This window comes from Dermacentor albipictus, unplaced genomic scaffold (genome assembly GCF_038994185.2).
Source record: "Dermacentor albipictus isolate Rhodes 1998 colony unplaced genomic scaffold, USDA_Dalb.pri_finalv2 scaffold_78, whole genome shotgun sequence".
Classification (NCBI taxonomy): domain Eukaryota; kingdom Metazoa; phylum Arthropoda; class Arachnida; order Ixodida; family Ixodidae; genus Dermacentor; species Dermacentor albipictus.
Genome location: NW_027225632.1, coordinates 323,673 through 345,956, shown reverse-complemented (window position 1 = coordinate 345,956; position 22,284 = coordinate 323,673). Strand labels below are relative to the sequence as shown.

The following is a 22,284-nucleotide window of genomic DNA, read 5'->3' as shown; positions in this document are numbered from 1 at the left end:
AAATAGTCTTATAGATACTTTTCATCGAATTATAATACTTGAGAAGCTGATTGATTAATAAAGAATAATTATCTAATTACTCGGAAAGAAAATAATATAATTTGAGTATCTCGAAGCGATGGCAAACAACATTACCTTGTTTCTGTCAAGCTATATGGCATTTATCCAGTTTTTTAACTCTAGCTAAAGTTAGCTCCGACACCCTGAATGCTCCTTTTAAGCCCAGGCCGTGACGGAACAGTTTGTAACGTTTCTTCGCCTGAGTATATTAAATTTAAGGTCAAGCAGTCGTCATCACACAATCGGTCGTGTCCCAATTGCAATTTCCCGCCTTACACATACATGTTGGTCCTCCTAGTAACGCTTGACAGAACCCTCCAAACATGGAGGATAGCGTGCAACCTGCAAATGTTTCGCATGACATCAATCCTACAGTGCGTGGCATGTGCAGAAGTTTTCTGTTTATTGTTTTTATCTTTCTGTCCAGCGCTGTACATGATAAAACGTAAAGGTGCATTTATAGCCTGCGTTAAACATGTTCCTGCCACATAGGGTGACTAATGTCTAAAATGAGCAATTTAAGGGAATGCCTGCCAGCCAAAATACCTATACCGCGATACGAAACAAATAAGTAAAAATAAACTGCATAAAACAAGCGTGGCAGGACATTCCTCAGAAGAACAACCAATTGAAAGTAAGTAAAACATATAACAAGCAGGGATACTGTGACGATGGTTTGCCGGTGCCACTCTTTTTCAGGCTACACGAGCGGGCTCAACGGCCCCAACAGCTTTCAGGCCACGTTATATGTCGCCAGAATTGGCGGGCCGCGAAGAGCGTGGATGATAATAAATGAATAAAATTGAGCGATAGGCATCACTTCATTAAAGCGGGCTGGAATCAGTTTTGGGGAAAGTTAGTTCCTCGAGAGAGCTATATCGGAAATATAGGGTGTTCGACGCGTCACAGTTAATTTCATGCAAAAATGGTGAGAATGTTCCAGTGTCGCTGATTCAAGATGGCTGCCGGGGCTTTCAGAAGCGCATAAAAGGCAATAATCCTCGCCTGGTGCGCCTCGCCAAGATTGTGCGGCAAAAATAATGGTATGTAGTGGTGTTTGCCAGCTGTCACAAACATCTGTGCCACCGGAAACTCAGTTGCAACTCGTTAAGTGATAGCCGCCGCGTTTCCTGCGACATAGCAACGACTTGTTAGTGTTATCTTAAAATTCTACCCACTTTTGTTGGCAGAGTATTTTCAGGGCTTTAGAGCAGGCTGTTGGGTTATGACAAAGACTTTCCAGAGTCTAGCCTTATCGCCCGCGTTTGCAGCGGTGGCATATCCACAAGAGAGCGGCGGACGCCCTGTTTAGTGGCGACAAAAAAGGAGGCTCCTAAGAACAAGAAAAGAAAAGCGATATTTCCATACACGTCGGCGTGCCTTCTGTAATACTGCCGCATCAAGCAACCGCTTCACGTATAAGATAAAGAAATAACGCGGTATTTGGCCAGAACCCAGACAAACCTGGCACTTAGCAACAGGCAGTTGTGCTTCTAATGCTCCTGCAGGCCACGCCGCTTTCGACAACCCATGGAAGCGCACGTGTTGCACCGGAACAAGAGATCGTACGCGTCATTTCTCTCTTTCTAAGGATTATATGCATTTTTAAAAATTCTGATCTTTGTTGTAACGCGAAGATGCGGCGGGCATATTTCAATCATAGGGTTTTACGGGCGAAAACCACTTTCTCATTATGAGGCACGCCGTAGTGAAGAACACCAGAAATTCGGACCACCTGGTGTTCTTGAACGTATACCTAAATCTATGTACACGACTGTTTTTCCATTTCGCCCCCATCAGAATGCGGCCGCCGCGGCCGGGATTCGATCCCGTGACCTTGCGCTTAGCAGCCGAACACCGTCGCCACTAATTTAGGTCCATTACCACATTTAGATACAAATAAGGGACGATAAACATATAGTGCACCCTTTCAGCATCGATACAATGAATGGCATCAAATGTGTACGTTTGGCTAAGCTCAGCTGGCATTGGTCACCTAATGAACTTCACGCCACAAAAGAATTGTTGTCAAAAACCCTGCCCAATGTGGCCCGTAAACATATTATTTGCTCTTCCTCATTTGCCGTAGATTGCGCTGGGGCTCTTCCTCGCAAATTCTATGTGTATTCACAATAGCTGAAATCACGTAGTCCACCTAGAAGCGCCGCGGGCCAGCTTGGTGCACGTGAAAGAAAACAGGTGAAAACGCTTTCTAGACAAACACTAAAAAAGAAATCCACGCAACGGCGCCTACACAAGCCTCGCCCGAGAAATAAGACCCTCCAGTGAAATAAAACAGACAAACAATCAAACAACGGACCGGCATCGTTTCCGCCAGCATGTTCCACTGCCCACATCTACACAGATGGCGGAGCGTGTTGTTAGGCACGCTTTATGTGCCAAGGGAAATAGCGCGAAATCCCGCCTTGCGAGCTCAGTAAGAAAAGGGGCACGCCTAGAAGGCACAGGATGAAAAAGAAGAAAGGTTCCGCAGACAGCAAGCATCCGCACATGTGCTGGTGTGCCGCGTAATAATCGGCAAGTGGGCGCAGAGCTCCCACACACCCCCTCCCATCCCCGCCATTCCCGGCCGTCGTCCCCTCTACATCCTGCCACGGCTGCCTGGCTAATACGCGGCTAGGATTCTAATTCGGGATTTTTTGGCGCCCCCCGAGGCGTCCTACTCCTCTGACTCGCTCTTTCTCTCTCACACTCCGGAGGCTTCTTTCCGTCTCTTGGCCATGGTCGTAGTTCCTTGCCGCGCCCGTGTTCAACCCACACAGCGTGAAGGAAAACTGTGTGAAAACACACGCACGCGCGTCCAGCAAGCGCAGACACCGTCTACTTCTACCGCTTTCTCACTCTCCCCACCGTGCCTGAGCGACGTCACTTCCACCTGCCGAGAATCTATTTAAGACGGCGAGCGGCATCCCGCTTCACCTGCGGTGCCGTATCATCGGCTGACGAAAAACAGGAGTCAACAACGTAGAGACGGACCCCTTATTTTTCGACCCAGGACCGAGAGGAAGCGCGGTGACGCGCTACCACTGTGATTTTCTTTACGTCTTCGTCGAGTTGCGACGGGGTGGAAAAAGCGCGTGGTTGCCTGCTGTGTCATCACCGCGCGATCCCCGAGCGTGTGTCAAGGCACGAGAGGGAGAGAGCGTCAACGACGACGCCGCGGGATCGAATCTCTCGAGAACAGATCAATCGTACTCACCCCCTCAGCCGAGCACCGTTCGAGAGACCCTTCGCACCTCGTCGTGTAGGCCGATCGAATTAGGCGCCTTCTTTGAGCTCTCCGGAAGCACACGGCGAGGAATTACCGTCGGGAAAGTTCCGCGATGGCCGAGAACAGCAACGGAACCACGTCCCCAGCCACCCCGCAGGAGGCGATCATTCCGATCGTCTTCGACGGCAAACAGCACTTCCCGGGCAAGCAGCAGTTAGCATGTTCACGCCAGGTCTTCGAGATGGTCGAGCGCAAGGAGCCACTGGTTCCCTTGGACGACGACACTCTGCAGCGGGAATGGGATGAGTTCATCGAAGACTTCCCACAGTGCAGCAGGTAATTTCATTGCCGAATGCATTACTCCATAGGGATCTCACGTCATTTAACTCCCCTACAACTTGGTGAGTGGAGGGAAAAAAATGCCGGGATGCCTCCCTACCTAACTTCCTCGGCCGAAACCTCGGATGTATGGCTTCTGCCAAAGGTATTGAAATGCACGCGCGCCCTGTAAAACTAAAGAAACGGCCGCGCTCGAACGCAGGAGTGCCAACTCTGCAGCGTTCAAGCGCGGTCGCGGAGTTTCAGAGGCCAGGGGAAGCGAAGCAAACGCGAGCCATGAAAGACGCTCGCGTCTCTCGTCCGAATGTCACCCGTTTGTCGTCGAACGCAACGAACATGAATGGGACTTAAAATGTTGCGGTGGGTCTTCGAGCCCAAGCCTTCATTGTTCAGTAACATAAACTGTTTTAAAACTCGTTCTTCGGGCAGCTTGTCAAAGGTGCCTCGCTGCGCCGCGTTATAGGCGAGCCCGTGAACCTAGGCGTACCCGATCGGTCGACTAGTTTCGTAGTGCCCCTAAAAGGATATGGTAACTAACATGTACTGATTCTTCACTTATATTTTACTGGTCAGCCTCATTGTAAATGATGTATCGCGAGTGTTTATTTACGTGCGGTAAAAGTTTCAAAGCGTTGGTCAATAATTACGAACTCTTAGAAAAATCCGATGAAGTATAGCAAATCGCTAGAAAGAGCCGCTAGAAAAAAAACTATCACTTTCGTGGCGCAGCAAAACAGTGCCATAGCTGTCCTAAAAAAGAACGCTATCACTTTGCTCGGATAGTATACGTCAAGATGTTTTCGTTGCCTATTTTAACTCGTCGGCCACCCTGAGGTACCAACCGCAAATAAGCAGACATGACCTCCCATGAGTCCGTTATCCTAGCTCAGCAGTTATTTCTAGGACAAAATTAGAAAAGAATGACCAAGACAAACAAATTCTGGCTTCATGAGCCAATGAAGATTTAGCTATACTATGTACAGAGCAACAACCGCAAAGCATTATATACGAGGGACATTCCGAAAGTACGTTTCGTCATTTTTTTACAGCCAAGCTCTTGGGCTACTTTTTACGTGTAGAAAGAAATCCTGAAGGTAGTGCAATGCCGGGCCGACCCGCGGAGGAGGGGACGCAGGCGTTAAGCACTCCCCGTACGTGGGGCGATCCCGAAGATAATGCAACACCGGATTGACCCGCGGCGGCGGTGCAGTTCGCCATTAAGAGGCGCACATACACTGCTTTGCTGGTCATCATTCTTCACAGAATGGCAGGGCACTAAGTTTTTTGAAAGAGAAGATGGCACATCAGGTGAAACAAGCAATCGCAATGGAGGGCGGGAGGGGACTCCATTCCGCTGCTGGTTAAAGAGAAGCTGAAAGGTTTTCCAGAAAAAATGAGTGAACATCTGTACATAATGGTTTTCAACCCTCCGAATTCGAATATCGTATCGAAATTGAGCGAAAGAAAGCGCAAATATATTTTATTTCGACGAAAACTGCAGCAGCGGACACGCCCAGCTCGCGCGTCTCGTTTCCGCCTGTGATTGGTCGGGCGCCTCGTGACGTCAACTCTAGTAACCGACCGCTGCCGCTACACATGAAGCACGGTGCCAGGTAGTTTGGTGCTGTTTTTCTTAGACGGTAATGAAAAATTGAGAGAGACTGCGTTTTTCTGAGGAGTTCGGCGTTACTTCCTACATGTACGAGCCGATTGCGAAGAGCCGGCCTCTCGAAGAAGCAAACGATGCTGGTGCGACCAGTGCTTTCGACGCGAACGAAACCAGAGTCTTGGGATCTCCTCGTGTTGGAAATGCTCTTTGGTGAGTGTGTTTTTTGCAAAGCGATCTAGTGATCTCGCCGATCTTTCGCCGATCTAGTGAGCTCGTTTCCGGTCAAACAACTGTAGTGTTGTGTTCCTGCATGCCTCCTCGTGGAACGTAAGCGGGGATGCGATGGTCGGCATTTGTGCGCTGTCCAAAGCTGTCGGCAATCTACAAAGACGGTTTAAACGCGTGAAAAGCTTCCCGGTTCATGCAGTACGTGTAGTGACCTTCATCTGTTGACTACCACGTTGACTACCACTCACGTTGATTACCACTCACGTTGACTACCACGCACGTTGACTACCACTCTACATACACGCAGATGCACCAACAAAGGAATGCAGAGTCGATCGAAGCACATTACGATGGCAGGCACGTAGAAACAAGCGCGGTCAGGCAGGGTCGCGGACGCTGCGAACGAACGACACTAGAGTTGACGTCACAACACCGCGGTTTCAGGTCTCCGCTCGCATCGTCAGCGTCAGCAGCAGCGCGCGGCATTCGACGGGGACCGGAGCTACAGCGCAATTCCAACCGACTATTACGTCGCTTCTAATTGAAAAAAAACCCCAAAATTTTACTTACGTGGTGTAAAAGGTTCCCGCATCCGTGTATGAGCGTCTTATTGAATTCGACAGACTCTTCAGCTTCCCTTTAAACGACGGAAGGAGTGTTAGCGGATTACGAACGACGCATGCGCAGGGCGCCAAACAAGAGATAGTAGCAGCAGACTGGCGTGCCCAAGGTTATTCCGGTACAAATTCCAATTGAAGACAGACGTGGGCTGACAACGTGGTCACCAATGGAAGTGCTTGCTGTTATCCGGAATGAATGGGCGCCTGTTTCCTAAATTGAAAGCCGCACTCTCGGGACGTCACATCCTAAACAATGCAGAGGTGTAGCAGGCTGTGCGACAATTCCTTGCATCGCAGGGCGCGGAATTTTACCAGAGTGGTTTCTTCAAACCGACTGCACGCTACGACGAATGTCTCAATATCGGGGGCGCCTATGTGGAAAAACATGATGACAAAAATCAAAAATCATGATGCCTTGGTGGATGTTTTTTTTGCAATAAATTTCCCGTGTGAACATAACTGACGTAACTTACTTACGGAAATTTCGCTCGCGCATATATATATATATATATATATATATATATATATATATATATGTATATATATATATAAACAAGTAATATCATAAGAAATCAACACACAAGGACAACATATGAGAAATTACCTGGATTTCGCAGATGAACGAAAGCGGTTCGTGCGAAATGTATTTCATTCATCTGCACTTGTTCTCGATGTCCTGTTGACGTACTGTATCCAGACAAGAGAGCTGACACACTAGCTCCTGAACCCACAGCTTTTTCGCGCATTCGAATCATCAGTGGCTCACATTTCGATGGCGCTGATTTAACTTATCCCCAGATACCTGGAGCCGGACTTCATAGACCGCAACTTTCCGGCGCTCAGCAAGAGACTGTCCGAAGACGCTACGGCAGACGCGAGCGGTGGGGAAGAGAAAGTGGTCGTTTACGATGTAGACGTCAAGCAGTTCGGACCGGACGACATAAGCATCCGGGTAAAGGACGGCAATGTGTCCGTGGTGGGGTGCTCCGAGAAGGTCCTCAACGGCGGAGGCAAGTACCTCAAAGAGGAACTGCTGGGAGGCATGCGGGTGCCCGCGGACATCGAAGCCAACGACGTCGTGCTGGAGACGACGCCCGAGCTGCGACTGAGGATCTCGAGGCTCGAGTCGCGGCCGGGATTGGCCATGTCGTCGGCTTCGTCCTCGGCGCCTTCGTCGGCCGAGAACTCGCTTGCCGACAGGTGAAGCGGCTGCATGTGGCTTGAGTTGGTGACAGAACAATGCGCGCGAGGCGGCAATTGGTTCCGCGCAGCGTTGTTCAAGGGGGACAGGCCGCAGCATACTCGGAACAGTGTGAAGGCTTTCACGGAGAGACTATATAGCGGTGGCTAGAGATAGCCGAAAGTATCTTTTTCGCTCAGTTTATTTTTTAATTCAACGGAGACTCCTAACCCTAAACTGCTGAGTATTTGTGCACTCCCTTTATGCGCAGCTCATTAGGCGAGGCAGGTCCTGCCGGACGGCCGCGTCTTTGGGACACGTTCATTAACTTCTATAGTTTCCTTAGTATCCTGTATGTTCAGTTGCGTCTGATATATTACCTCTATAGATATCTGATACTGTTCTCCCTGATAGTGCATGTTGAAAGCGGCGTTATTTATTGCATGTTGTAAGATAAATGTCGAGCTTCTTGAGGACCAAGAGTGTGTTTAACGTGTGTTTACTCACTGCTCGCTGTACTTGAGTGAATAAAAGTGTCCCAACTTTCTTTCAGCCGCCAAATGACCGAGTATTTTGCTCATCGATAGACCTGAAACAAAAATAGGTACCTCGCTGCGGAAGCAGTGACTGCAGTGCACTACTGTTCCTTTCCAGTGCTGTTTGTGAAGGTCGTAAATCGACAGCATCGGGAGAGGGGTTGGTCCCAGCCCGTGTACTGCGAAGTGAGCGTCAATGCATCACTGGCACGCTCGTCCATGATTGCAATTACACGACTATAAATTGAGTGTGCGTGAACTCGCTGATGGGTCCATGTGTGTATGTGTGTGTGGGAGGGGGGAGGTTGAAAGCGAACACAAGTGATCAGCGTTGGTAAATATCAACATATCTGAGTGAGGGTACAAGCGAGGGTTCCTATGTAAATGCGAATCGTCGTGACTCTGAACGCCGATTGTTGTTGACGAATGTGAGAGGCAGGGTGAATACACATACGAGTAGCATTAAGAGCAACATAAGCGCATTTACCCCACTCGTTCAGTGTTTCGGAGCGCACTTCACGGTGCGATGAATATGACTGTAGCGTTCATTATGGGTTTAATGTGGTGACAAGTTCAACGCAGAAGCGATGGTGAAAGCACTAGAGAATGCACGCACAAGCACTACTACTGCCTTTTCCTTTTTGCTTACTGCTACCGTCTTCATTCATTCATTCATTCATTCATTCATTCATTCATTCATTCATTCATTCATAACTTTATAGAGTGCCTTGCGATTTGGTGGGGTGGACCTGGACCCCGTGTAGGTTTTGGCCAAGGGTTGTTGGCCCTCGGCGGCTTCCGCGGCTCGCTGGTCGGCCCAGAGTTGGTGCTGCAGGTCCAAGCTGAGCAACGCAGACTCACAGTGCGCGCGAACGCTGTCGCAGTTCAAGGCTGCATAACCGTTATGCTGTACTATAGCTGTACATTCATATAGGATAGGCTCCAGGGTGGCTCTAGAGTAGCTTTGTCTTCACTTGTCAGTCGTGTATAAATCTGGGTCTATAAGGTGCGTAACAGGTGGACTCGGATAAGATCTGGTCTGTAACTGCCACCATTCGGCAGACTGATTCTTGCTTAATTTTGGGCGCGGCGGCAGCAATGTGCGCCTCTGGAGTCTATGGTGTTGTGCAATTTTGTGAAATCTGGTCATTCAATATTTCCCATCATCCAATCATCATCATTGATGATGGAAATATTCCCGATGAGTGGGAGTGGGAAATCATTTGATTTCCCACTCCCACTCATCGATAGTCGGTGAGGCGGGGCTAACCGAGGCTTGGTCCGTAAGCTCTCGAGCCATGCGGTGCGCCGCCTCATTGCTACCGTCTGGTAGTGTGTGAGCGGGTGTTCAGATGATATCGACACTTTTTTCGCAGTTCGCTAATTTTAGGAGTCGTAGTGCCTCTGGGGAGATTCGACCTTGGCGAAGTTTCGTATGGCCGTCTGGGAATCACTGATAATTATTCCCGCTTGTGTTTGGACTATGGCTAGCGCGAGAGCTGTTTCCTCTGCGGTTTCTGCGTGTAGTGTGTTGACTGTAGCACTCGTGGTGCATTTTTCCTCCTAATTTATTGCCACTGCTTTCTAGAGGCCCTTGTATCTGTATCTAGCTGCGTGCACAAATGTGGTGTCCTTGCTGTTACCCAATTTCTTCTGCATATTGCGTGCTCTGCTTTCCCGTCTACTCTGATGGTGGGTAGGGTGCATATTCTTGGGTATTGGAGGAATGGTTTTCATGTCTCTGATGTGTCTGGGCATATCTACTTCGACGCCTTGTTGGGTATGATACCTTAAACCTAGGCGATCCTATATTTGCTACCTGTTTTAGTTTTCGACAGGCGTTCATACTGTGCTATTCGTTGTGCCTCGATTAGCTCATCCAGTGTATTCTGGAGGCCCAGCTGCAGTAGTCTATTGTTCCTGATGGTGATGGAGAGTCCGTTTCGTTGCTTGTAGATGTTTCTGATTAAGCAGTCTAATTTGGATTTTGTATTTCACGTGACATCGTACCACCGTAAGTAGGATATCACGTATAATATTCTGCCTATTATGAATGCTTGGACTAAATTAAGCAGATTGCTTTCTTTCGTTCCACTATGTTTGTTGGCTATTCGTTTAAGTGGCCCTATGATTTCAGATGTTACATTGTCTAATTTGCGTATGGTCTCTCCATTGTAGCCGTTACATTCAATGATGAGGCCCAATATCCTGATCCTGTCCACCTTGGGTATGGGCGTACCATCTGCCGTAGTTAGGTGAATTTGCGGATTCTTTCGTTCCTTGTAGTTGAGTGGTATTCGGCCATGTCACGATGGTACAGAAATGAGGAGCTCATATTTCTCTGCCGAACATGCCAGCCCGGTTCCTGCTCGGTATTGTTCAACTGCTTCTATTGCACTCATCTTAAAACTTTTCATGCGCAATCAAACAGGGACATAGAATAGAAGCAACACAAGGACGAGCGCTTTCTAACAACTGGTTTTATTTTTGAAGAACCACCTGCTTAAATACCCACAGATCAGCGCGATCTGGTCAACAGAGCACGCTTATAGCTCATATAATACACACAGATCTCTGCGATCAAGAGAGCATGTCTATAGTACATATAACACTTGCGATAAGAAGACGTGGACCAAAGCCACCCGGTCAACATAAAAACAGCAAGGTGCATGAAACAACCACTTACAATAAAATGCGTTGAAGATGTGATGATAGAAGTGAATTTTCTTTATCCAACAATGAAACAGAAGGATGGCTGATGCATTTTTTTTGTTTTTCAATCCAGCGTGCTTCCACAATTTCCCTCGCGGTTTGATTCCAATGCCTATTCAAAATGTCGGCGCTACTAAGACAAGGTCAGCAATCATGTTCTTGGCGATGCATTGCCAAATGCGTACTAGGGCGAGCTTTCAGACTGGACCCTTAACATCGTGCTAATGCATCTCGCCGTCTGCCCTACGTAAACATGACCACACGTCATAGGGATCTGATAAACAACGTTCTTCGCGCAATCGACTAATTGGTTCTTGCGCGGATGTTTAACACTACATTATTTCTTTACCTAATTCATTTCTTGCGAACTTATTTTAATCTTAGAGCGCGCACTACCTATTTAGTTTTTTGCCGAAAATACCACTTTTACTGCGTGACTACCAGCCACCTTTTTAAGTCGGGACCGACAGGGAGTACCTGGCGGCCGCTGCGCGAGCCTGCTGGACAGCCCATTGCTGGTCTTGTAGGAGCGGGCTTCATATGGTCTAGTCCCATCACTTTCCTGGTCATATGTATATGCTCGCCACGATGGTGCCTTCGCTGCCGAGACGCAGCGTGACAGCACAACACTCCAAGGGGCCTCGTACGACGTCGGTCACTGGAACCACAGCGTGCGCCAGGTTGCACCGAACGTAGATGGCTGTCTGTGGTTTGCCGGGCTGGTGGGCGTCGTCCAGCACGGCGCGTCCGCCACCATCTGCACGTGTCCTGCAGATGGTGGCACCTGAGTAACTGGTGTATCCCGGGGGTCACAGGTCCTCGGCCGTCGCGTACACCTCCTGCAGAGCAAGCACGTCATAGTCGCTCTGCAGGAGATGCAGGGAAAGGTCTGCGTGTCACCGCCGCAGAGAGTTAGTGTTCCACTGGAGAGCAGTCGGGCGGCGACGACCCTTCCTTGCTGTTGGCTGATCAGCCATGGTGGTTGGCTGGCTGATGGCAAGCCACTGCCTGCAGGCAGATGGGTCGGAGCGGGTGGTCAGCTGGCAGCGTTGTGCTGACTGCTTCCATGATGAGCAGCAGGTTCGCTACCAGCTGATCTACGGTAGTCAGGGCAGGAGGCGCGGCAGTGTCCTGCTGTGTCTCCTGGCGGCGGGAGGCATGAGGTGCTGGTACGGGAGGCCTGTGTGCTGGACTGGGGCCCTTCAGCGCACTGCAGAGGACCACGCCGGCGATGATGACTGCTGCGGCCGCTGCTCCTCGCGGACTGCTGCCCTAACAGCGCGCCTCGACAATGGGGAGGTAGAGGAAGCCATCATTGTAGCCACCTTGCGTTCTTCCTGCCATTTGGGGCAACCAGAACTGTCCGCAGTGTGGGAGCCACCGCCGTTTCTGCAGCGTACGGCCTGGCAGGAGACGTTCGCCGCGTGGCTTTTGCCACAGGAGGTGCAGTCGGTCGGCCAGTGACTGGACTCCAGGACGTGCCCGAAGCGGGCGCACTGTCGACATTGTACTGGGCGGGGCCTGGCTGGCCTCATCCTGAAGCCGAGGTTGAAGAGGCGTACGTGCTCCGGGGGGACCAGTCCCGCGAAATGGATGGTGATGGTGCTCCCGTCCATCGTTGCCGACACTACAGGGATGCTGGACTCGATGGTTGCCAAAAGGTCCGTGTCTGCAGGCAGCTCGCTCAGACCGTGCAGGAAGCCGATGCTCTTGCCGAGCTCGGCTGGTAGTAGGGCAGTCACAGGGATTGTGTGCAGCTCGGTGAGCTTGAGTAAACCCTCCAGGCACTCCTGGGTGATGGTGTAGGCGGCCACGCTGTTGCGCCTGTGGTTGACGTGAACCGCTGATACACCGGGCCGTGAAGAGAGGGCCGCGGCAAGTGCGAGGTGCGGTGCTCCTCGGAAGGCTCCGCCAGGCGCCGAGGGACGGCAGAGCGCCGTACCTACGACCGCAAGGTCCACCGGCAGCGCAGCATTCTCCAGGGCCCGTGCACGCCTCCTGTCCTCCTTCGACTGCACCAGAGTGAAGCCGTCTGACGTTGGCCCACAGGCAGGTGGTGTCCCCCTATGTTCTGCCGCTGCAGGCACGTTAGGGGTGAGCGGGGTAGCAGGTTGGCGCCGCGAGTCGTCCGTTACCTTGGGAGAGGAAGGCGAGACATCGGCAGGCTCATTTCTCTGCTTCTTCTTCCCTTTTGGCTTCTGCCGCGGAGCAGTCTGGCAGGGCGGATCCTTCAAGAACCGCGCCGCGGGGTGCAATGGGCCCTGCGGTGACAAAACGTGGTTGTCTCTTCTGCCGGCTCCATGGGGTCAGTAGCGTTCTAGTGTGCAGCCGGTCTGCTGGCAGACGATGCTGCGGCGGTCGCGCCGCCATCGGGAGCAGACGGCGTGTCGGGTGTGGTGCCAGGCACGTCCTCTCTCGGAGGAGGCGCGAAGGAGGTAGCTGTCGCCCTTTCCGGAAATGCTTGCTCCACGTGGTCGCTGGCTGCCGCGTGCTGCTCCGGGCTAGGGGAAGCGCTCGACGGCTGCTTGTAACGCACGGCCGCCTCCTCGTCGTCGCTCTCTGTTTTGCGAGCGCGTTTTCTGGAACTGTACAGATCCATGTCCTCGTCTTCAGAGGGTGGGAGCGGGATTGAAGTATGGGGCTCCTCGTGTGCTGGAAAACCGTCCTCGGGGGCCTCCGAGGCTACTTCGGGGTCTCCTGGGGTATCCGAAGGCTGCGTGGGGGGACAACATGCTGATCGACGGAGCTGGCGCGTTGACTGAGCCACTCGCCCAGCATGCGAGTGGCACGGAGTTCGAGGTCCTCCCTTGCCCGAAGTTCATCGAAGGACGCTGGGCCGAGTGTCACTAGGCTCAAACTGGTGTGGCGACGATGGCGAACGCGCGGCGGGCGCTCTCCGGGCGAGGCGAAAATCATCTTGGGCTGCAAGAGCCTCTTCTCGCGCACGGGTAGAAGGCCAAGGAACAGCGAAAAGAAGCGATGATCATCCGAGTCGAATGACAGAAAGCTCTGCGTTCTAAACAGGAGACTCAGCGTCGTTCTTCCAACGGCTGCTATGGTAACGCGTGCTCACTCTAAAAGCAAGGGAGGGTATCGCAGAAGTGAACCGGCCGATTTACTTTTCAAAGCGTTCTTTCACTCTCGCAAAATGTAGAGCAGAGTGAAATGCATTGTTCACTGAGTCAACAAGCAGAGGGCGAAATCTGTTTTTCACTCTGCCGTTCTCAGAAAGAGTAGAATGCCCGTTCTACTCTTGCGGCAACAGAGAACAAAACGTAATCCTTTGCTTCAACTGAAAGAAAGAGGCTGCCCGCGAACATGGCGATGTATCACTCACGTACGCTGAGCAAAGAACACACCATTTTGCATCCATGAGAACACGCAGCCACAATTCAAAGGAACGCTGAACGAGCGCTCTACTTTTTTCACTCGGAGTTGCTCCACTACGCGAGCGTTCAAGACCGCGGAACAGCCCAGCACCGGACAAACGTGATCCGTCCAGCTAGCACCAAGAAAGGCCGTCCAAGGGAGATCGTGTGTGAGCCATTCGCGTCACCACGAAAACACGACAGTCGTTGGTCATTCGTTGGATATAACAACAAATCCTCCGCGGTAAGTGAATTCTGACTTAGGCGCACATTCTGCGTATATGACATGCTATCGCCAGGAAGTCGTCGCGGCGCTTAGTCGACGTGATTGACCACGGACTAGACAAGCGCGCTCTGTCTCTCCATGTCAATCAAAAAAACCAGTCATCACGATAACTGCATGTGATCTCATCACTTGCCGCTAACCGTAAGAGCTTTGAAAACCGAAACCGCTGCCAGAACCACAGTATGTTCAATAAGACGTGACGCGAGAGGACGCTTAAAATAGTTTGTTCACCAGCCCTTGATTCTGAGCCTATGCGGAGCCTCCTTAACGTGCGTTTTGTGTGTTTGAATTCATTCACTTTGGCAGTCTATTGTGTAGGGAACGCTGTGGAAATAAGGAGTCACATAGCAGAAGGCATCATTTTACTGGCGCCATACTTTCGTTACAAAGAATCCGCGCGCTTGACGGTGTCGCCCATTGGTAATCTGACCACTGAAGTTACGTGCAGCGCCAGTACTAGTTAGAAACTTTGCCTCAGGCATTCAGCTGCATGCTGCAAGAGGTCAGATGGGCGCGGTATTTTGAACTTACTGAAAACGCGAGAGGAATTCATGTGTTATGCTGAATAAAGTACAAACCCCATATAAGCGATCTTGCGCGCGACAGCGAGAACCCACGAAACACAGAACCTCTTAAAAATATTCTTGAAACGGCTACAAACGGCTATAGACGTCTTTGTCTACAATAAGACTGAAAATATCATTTCTTCTTAACATAACCTCAGCACTTGGAATATGCTAGTATATATACTATTTGCGGTGAAACCCACTACAAGGTTTACTAGAGTCTATTTTGGTAAACACATTCAGAACGTCTAACTCAACAACATTTTTAGATCTTTTTGTCTAAAGTGCATAATATGCCAAACGACGTGTTGAAAAGCGGTTTCCGTCGGCCATTAGCGTTAATGAATAAATGACGCCACAGACAAATCGAACTCGCTCGAAGCAACATCATAAGTTGGCTTTAATGTTAAATGATTTCACACCAGAGCTTCAACAATCAAGGACGTGTTATTGTTTTCCATACGGGGTGCGCACACAAGGCCTGGAAACCATTCTTCTATGCTCACGTAGCAGATACTGGCAGCAGCTAGAGCGAAACGCCGGTGTCGCAGTGACCACAGCGGTGTCACAGAGCCACCGCGCTACCATCACTTCGGCGGCAGTCAAATAGGCACGCCGAAATTTGTCAGACATCTCATTCCGTGCTTTAAACACTGGGACGCAGGAAGTTTGAAAAAACGGCCAATGCCGCCCGCAATGTCTCAGCCGTGGGTTCGTTATGCGAGTTGTGCGGCATGCTAACCCGTTCTGTACATTCATCATCATCATCATCATCATCATCATCACCATCAGCCTGGTTACGCCCACTCCAGGGCAAAGGCCTCTCCCATACTTCTCCAATTACGCCCGGTCATGTACTAATTGTGGCCATGTTGTCCCTGCAAACTTCTTAATATCATCCGCCCACTTGACTTTCTGCCGCCCTCTGCTACATTTCCCTTCCCTTGAAATCCATTCCGTAACTCTTAATGACCATCGGTGATCTTCCCTCCTCATTACGTGTCCTGCCCACGCCCATTTCTTTTTCTTGATTTCAACTAAGATATCAATGACTCGCGTTTGTTCCCTCACCCAATCTGCTCTTTTCTTATCCCTTAACGTTACACCTATCATTCTTCTTTCCATAGCTCGTTGCGTCGTCCTCAATTTAAGTAGCAGCCTTTTCGTAAGCCTCCAGGTTTCTGTCGCATTTATACTGGATATTTACTAGAGTCATTTTGCTGTGCTGATGCTGTTTGGCGTGTGTTTTGCATCAGTGCTTCATGACATCGGCTGCATTGCGTGTTTTCGCCGATGGCTCACTACAACAATGGCGGAATCAACCGAAGGGAGGGCATTGGAAGACGACGCGCTTGCTTTAATCCTGAACTAGACTGAACTCGCCCTATTTTGTGTGCTTTTGTTCTTGCATGGGTTATAGCGTTGCGTACGCGCATATGTGTCTCAGTGACTATGCAGCTTGTAGCGTTCCCACTCTATAGCAAAACAAAAATATAACCGCGATGTTTCCTTTATCTATACAATTCCAAATGCAATCGTCTGCTGATGTACAAATTTCACTTGTGTTCTGTTCTAAATAAGAAGCAAAGCTTTTAGCCTAGTAGGTGCTTCATCTGGAATACAATCGCGACTGCTTGAAATTTAATAATGAATGACTGTGACTGCGTCACCTCATTTGTAATTGCAAATATATCTTTCAACTGACTTGATGCCGTCTTTTGTTCCTTTCACTCCATATACGGCTGGACATCCTATTTTGTGTGCTTTTGTTCTTGCATGGGTTACAGCGTTGCGTACGCGCGTATGTGTCTCACTGACTATGCAGCTTGTAGCGTTCCCACTCTATAGCAAAACAAAAATATAACCGCGATCTTTCCTTTATCTATACAATTCCAAATGCAATCGTCTGCTGATGTACAAATTTCACTTGTGTTTTGTTCTAAATAAGCAGCAAAGCTTTTAGCCTAATAGGTGCTTCATCTGGAGTACAATCACGACTGCTTGACATTTAATAACGAATGACTGTGACTGCGTCACCTCATTTGTAATTGCAAATCTATCTTTCAACTGACTTGATGCCGTCTTTTGTTCCGTTCACTCCATATACGGCTGGACATCCTATTTTGTCTGCTTTTGTTCTTGCATGGGTTACAGCGTTGCGTACGCGCGTATGTGTCTCACTGACTATGCAGCTTGTAGCGTTCCCACTCTATAGCAAAACAAAAATATAACCGCGATGTTTCCTTTATCTATACAATTCCAAATGCAATCGTCTGCTGATGTACAAATTTCACTTGTGTTCTGTTCTAAATAAGCAGCAAAGCTTTTAGCCTAATAGGTGCTTCATCTGGAGTACAATCACGACTGCTTGACATTTAATAATGAATAACTGTGACTGCGTCACGTCATTTGTAATTGCAAATCTATCTTTCAACTTACTTGATGCCGTCTTTTGTTCCTTTCAGTCCATATACGGCTGGACATCCTTCTTGTACGTTGGCGCTATCTCTATGAGCGGAGCTCATCATGGGAGCGCTTCGTGGTAAAACAGCTAGTCGATGTCTCACAAACTGGCATTTTCTTGCACTGGTCCCTTATAAACTGCCACTATTATAACCAATATCACAGTGCCAGTGTATATACACTGTTCTAGTAATAATATGTTTCCCTAAGCCTTCTCAAGTTTCCCTGTAGGTAGTCAGTGCTATGTAATATTTCACGAATTAACTCTGTTGTGTCATACCAGTATTCAATACTCGAGTGCTACCTGGTCTGTGGCCGACATAGTTTATACACGATAAAGGCACGGTTCAGCCACCATCCTGTCGCTTTGTCTATGTCTGCTTCTCTATGTCTGCTTCTCGATAACCGTGTACCAAATATCCCAACAAGCCACTCGCATGGTTTCCCGGTTTGCTGTGGAATTCCAATTGCCCTCAATTGTTGCAATTTCTTTTTCGCCCACAACATTTCTAAAAGGGTTTGATTAGACCTATCAAAAACACACAATTGTTAAACATAAATAAGAGAGGACCGAGATTTCCCGCTGGTGCATTTGAGACTATCTGAAGCAGCGCTGCACACTAGCCATCCACGATTTCCTCATATTGAGTGGGCATGGGAGCAGTGACAACGGCATGGCTCCAATACTTCGTTTTTTCATCGTGCCAGCAGTGCTGTCGAACATCGTGACGTCATCCTCGGCTGCACCCTGTGGCTCGACGAATAATCTCGGCCCGGCTGTCGAATTTCCCGGAACTTCCAACACCGACAGCTTCCGCACGTCTGGCTGAGGTTATCCGCTCGCCTAGTGGCTCGTCCACAGCCATCCAGCGTCATCGACAATGCCATCACCTCCCGCACCGGATTTAAGAAGCCGACGCGCCTGCTTTCCCTTCAGTGGGCATGGGAGCAGTGACAACGGCATGGCTCCAATACTTCGTTTTTTCATCGTGCAGGCAGTGCTGTTGAACATCGTGACGTCATCCTCGGCTGCACCCTGTGACTCGCCGATTAATCTTGGCCCGGCGATCGAATTTCCCGGAACTTCCCCCACCGACAGCTTCTGCACGTCTGGCTGTTGTTATCCGCTCGCCGAGTGGCTCGTCCACAGCCATCCAGTGTCATCGACAATGCCATCACCTCCCGCACCAGATTTAGGAAGCCGACGCGCCTGCTTTCCCTTCAGTGGGCATGGGAGCATTGACAACGTCATGGCTCCAATACTTCGTTTTTTCATCGTGCAGGTGTGTACGCAGTATTCTTTACATGCAAAAAGGAGCGACGATCGCTATTTTTTACTGTTCCCCTGCCAACTGGTTTGCTGTGATATTGCTTGTGATTGTTTTTCGATGGTTGTCTTGCCATTGCGCTCGGGTGACATTGAGTCGAACCCGGGTCCTGCAACTCGCTCCGAGGTCCTCCTTGATATAGATAGCCTACCAGACAATCCCACTGATCAAATTTAGGTTATGTTTCAGCACCTGAAAGAGATACACTCTCGTACGCTGCCAACCTCGAAAATTCAGGCTGAAATAACTGCGGACATAAAAACCATTAAAAATAGTCAAAAGAACATCGAATCGAAAGGTTAGCTGGAATGCACAAGAGGCTGGATGAACTCGAGGAGAGGGTCACGAAATTTGACGGCATTAGTCAAGAACTTTCATGCTTAAAGAAATCAATGGATGAGCAGCGCAATCGAAATGATTCTCTGCAGTCTCGTCTTGACGAAGCTGCTGAAGATACATCACGCCGTGACAACTTGATCTTTCGGGGTATATCAGATGCTAAGGAGTCCTGGGCAGATACCGAATCTAAGCTATTGGAAGGATTGACTGAGGTCGTCGGCTCGTGCTCTGGTACTTTATTCCAGCGTGCACACCGCTTGGGCATTCTTTCACATGATAAGTGTCGTCCTGTCATAGCTAATTCAACGAATCAAAAATGAAAGAAAAGATACTCTCCTTGCGTAATGAATTCAAATCAAAAGGCATCACTATCAGTAAAATTTCTCGCCTGCAACACGCTTGGCTCGAAAAGAACTGTTTGAATTCGGTAGCACCCACACTGGCCTTCGCTCTTTTCAACTGCGATACAACAAGCTTTGCTTCAATAACAGATGCTTTATGTATGGCCCAGTCACCGGCACTGTCGACGAGGTCGTGACACGTGGCGAACATGGTGTGCAGGGGACAGTGACCAGTGACACTGCCAATGGGATTGTCACACGTGGCGAAGCCAGTGGATTGCATAACGAGTCTGCATCGCAACTTGTATCATAGGGAATCGCGAGGGGCAGTGGGAAGGTATCTAATGTGTCTCTCCTTTATACCAACGTCAGAAGCGCTCTTAATAAACACACTAACTTATCTTCCGTCATTGATACATGTACACATCACATTATTGCACTAACAGAAACCTGGCTCCCAACGCACGTGTCTGATTTTGAAATCTTTCACGACGCTCATCTTTCCACGATGTATCGTTCTGATAGGACGGCAAGACGTGGGGGTTGTGCTCTGCTTGCTGCGGTGCCTGCTGTCGAGAGTATCGCAGTGCGCATGCGCGTCCATCATATCTCTCTGGCCTGCTCGCTCGCTCGCTCGCTGCGCACCCGCGAGTGCACCGTTCACAGGAATTTGCAGCCGCCGCCGCCGCCAGTAGTGTTGTTCGCGAAGCAGCGGCGCGACATCTTCGATCCCCTTGGTCCGAACTCGGCGATGTTTTTCAACTACGGAAGCGCCTGCTTTCCCCGCTTCTGTCACGGCTGTCTGGCCGATACCACGTTGTAAGATATCTACTCTTTAGGTCTAAACGCGCGCATCGATGGCAGCGGATACCTATCAGCGGTACGACGCAACTTCAAGGCAGATGTTTCATTTGTTTTATGTCCCGTTGGTATGGCAATGGCGCTTCGCGGAAAATCCGAAGTGATTCAGTGACGCGCGAAAGTATAAATATATATATATATATATTTATAGGTGACCATGGTGAGGGGAGATGGTGGGGGAGAGGGCAGCGCCGGGCTAATGAGCAGATAGGGCGACGCGTCGCCGCCTGCAGACGCCGTTCTCTGGTTGGTGGTATTATGCGCGCGTTCCTTGTCCGCGCAAGCCACCGCCTGCGTTCTAACTGAAGTTGCGTCGTCGCACCAATAGGTATCCGCTGCCGTCGCCGGGCCGATGGATGCGCGCCGTTGCAACTTTAGCTGGTAGATCGTGTCTCAGCAAGCCAAGAATCTTCCCCACCTAAGGAGTACATATCTTGCACCGTGGCCGATACACAGCACTCGCGCGTTCTGCGGAGCGGGGCGTTCCCGGCACAAAGTGCTATCGTCGGCAGAATACCACGTTCGAAGAAGCGCTACTCATTGTCAGGCTTTCACGCTGCTATGCTCAGATATTTCCACTGCGTTATCGCGCCTCCCTATTGGCGGACACAGACGTTGTTTGAGAAGCCTTACACTGTGAAAGTGTACAAGCGCATTTTGCGTATTGCCGCTTAGTCTTCTGCAAGCATGCCGCCAGCTGGACAGAGCGCGAAACGAACAAAGATCTCCGATCGCGTCGCTGGTGAAAACGAACGCAAATCACGATAATCGGCCCACGCGCCGGTGCACCGCGAGCGAACACGCAGGCCAGCGAGATAGGATGGACGCGCATGCGCACTGCGATACTCTTGACAGTAGGCACCGAGCCGCCAGATGGCGCGCGCATGCACACGGCCATGGGCTCGCATGGTCATTTATGAACGCGACTGTACATTGTTTTCGCTAACACAGTTGGTAACGCAAGCCACTAGGACTGTAACAAGTACTGCAAATACTCTATATTTAATCCTAACCACAAATCCAGAGCTAGCTACAGATCTAACATATCTGCCAGGTATCAGTGATCATCTTCTGCTCAATTTCGTCATTAATAGGCCACGTCCTAAAGCGAATAAAATAAAGAAAACCATCCTAGATTACAAACGGGCTAACTTTGCCGCAATTAATAATGAACTATCTACATTTATTGATCATTTTCTTTTTAATTTCGATACCCGCTCTGTCGAAGAAAATTGGCTACTGTTCAAAACGAAGGTACACCAACTATCGGACAAATATATTCCTTAGCGCATCGTCACCTCTAACCCTCAAGCACCTTGGTACAATTCATACATCAGGCGACTATCTAACAAAAAGAAACGTTTGTTCCGTCTTGCTAAACTTTCACCTTCTATTGAGCGATGGTCGACATACAAGATTGCTTCCGACACATACGTAAGAACCCTGAAACTTGCAAAAAACAATTTCTTGTCTTCTACTTTACCATCTATTTTGAAAACAAATGTTAAAAAAGTTCTGGCGCGTTATACACCCTGCACGCGACCCCTTAATTACATTGCAAGATACCTCCGGCAACATAATCCCAAATAACCTCTGTGCTACCATACTGAATAGAACATTCACTGAAAGCTTTTCCTCTAGCACGACAGTTGATCTTCCAGATATGCCGCATCACAGATTTTCCATTATGTGGCCAATACCTACTGATGCTCCTGGCATTGCTAAATTAATCGAGTCTCTGAAGCACGATTCATCTCCGGGTTGTGATGAAATTAGTTGTAAATTCCTAAAAAGTACCTGCGCTTATAGTTCAATTATACTAAAAAAACTGTTCCAGCAGTTGCTCGATTCATCAAGCCTCCCTAACGACTGGAAAATCGGAAAGGTGGTCCTGCTTCACAAATCCGGTAATAAGCACTTGCCTCAAAATTATCGTCCCATTTCACTCACTAGCACATGCTGCAAATTACCAGAACATATAATTTTTAAACACATCGCCACCTTTCTTGATGATAACTGTTTTTTTTTCTTCTGCGCAACATGGTTTCCGTCAAACATACTCCTGTGAAACGCAGCTACTCTCATTCACTGATAAATTGCAACGCATTCTTGACCAGTCAACTTGCGCGGATTGCATCTTTTTCGATTTCGCGAAAGCTTTTGACAAAGTATGCCATCAATTGTTGCTTTATATATTAAGTCATCTTAATCTTGAT

At 49.3% G+C, this 22,284-nt stretch overlaps 1 protein-coding gene across 1 annotated transcript; it reads left to right on the top strand.

Moving 5' to 3' along the window:
- The first annotated feature begins 2,906 nt into the window (after positions 1–2,906).
- On the top strand, positions 2,907–7,809 carry LOC139053207 (uncharacterized). The gene is made up of 2 exons (XM_070530303.1): positions 2,907–3,628; positions 6,887–7,809. Exons 1-2 carry the CDS (start codon positions 3,405–3,407, stop codon positions 7,290–7,292), a joined length of 630 nt encoding a protein of 209 aa, XP_070386404.1. The 5' UTR covers positions 2,907–3,404; the 3' UTR covers positions 7,293–7,809.
- The last annotated feature ends 14,475 nt before the right edge of the window (positions 7,810–22,284 follow it).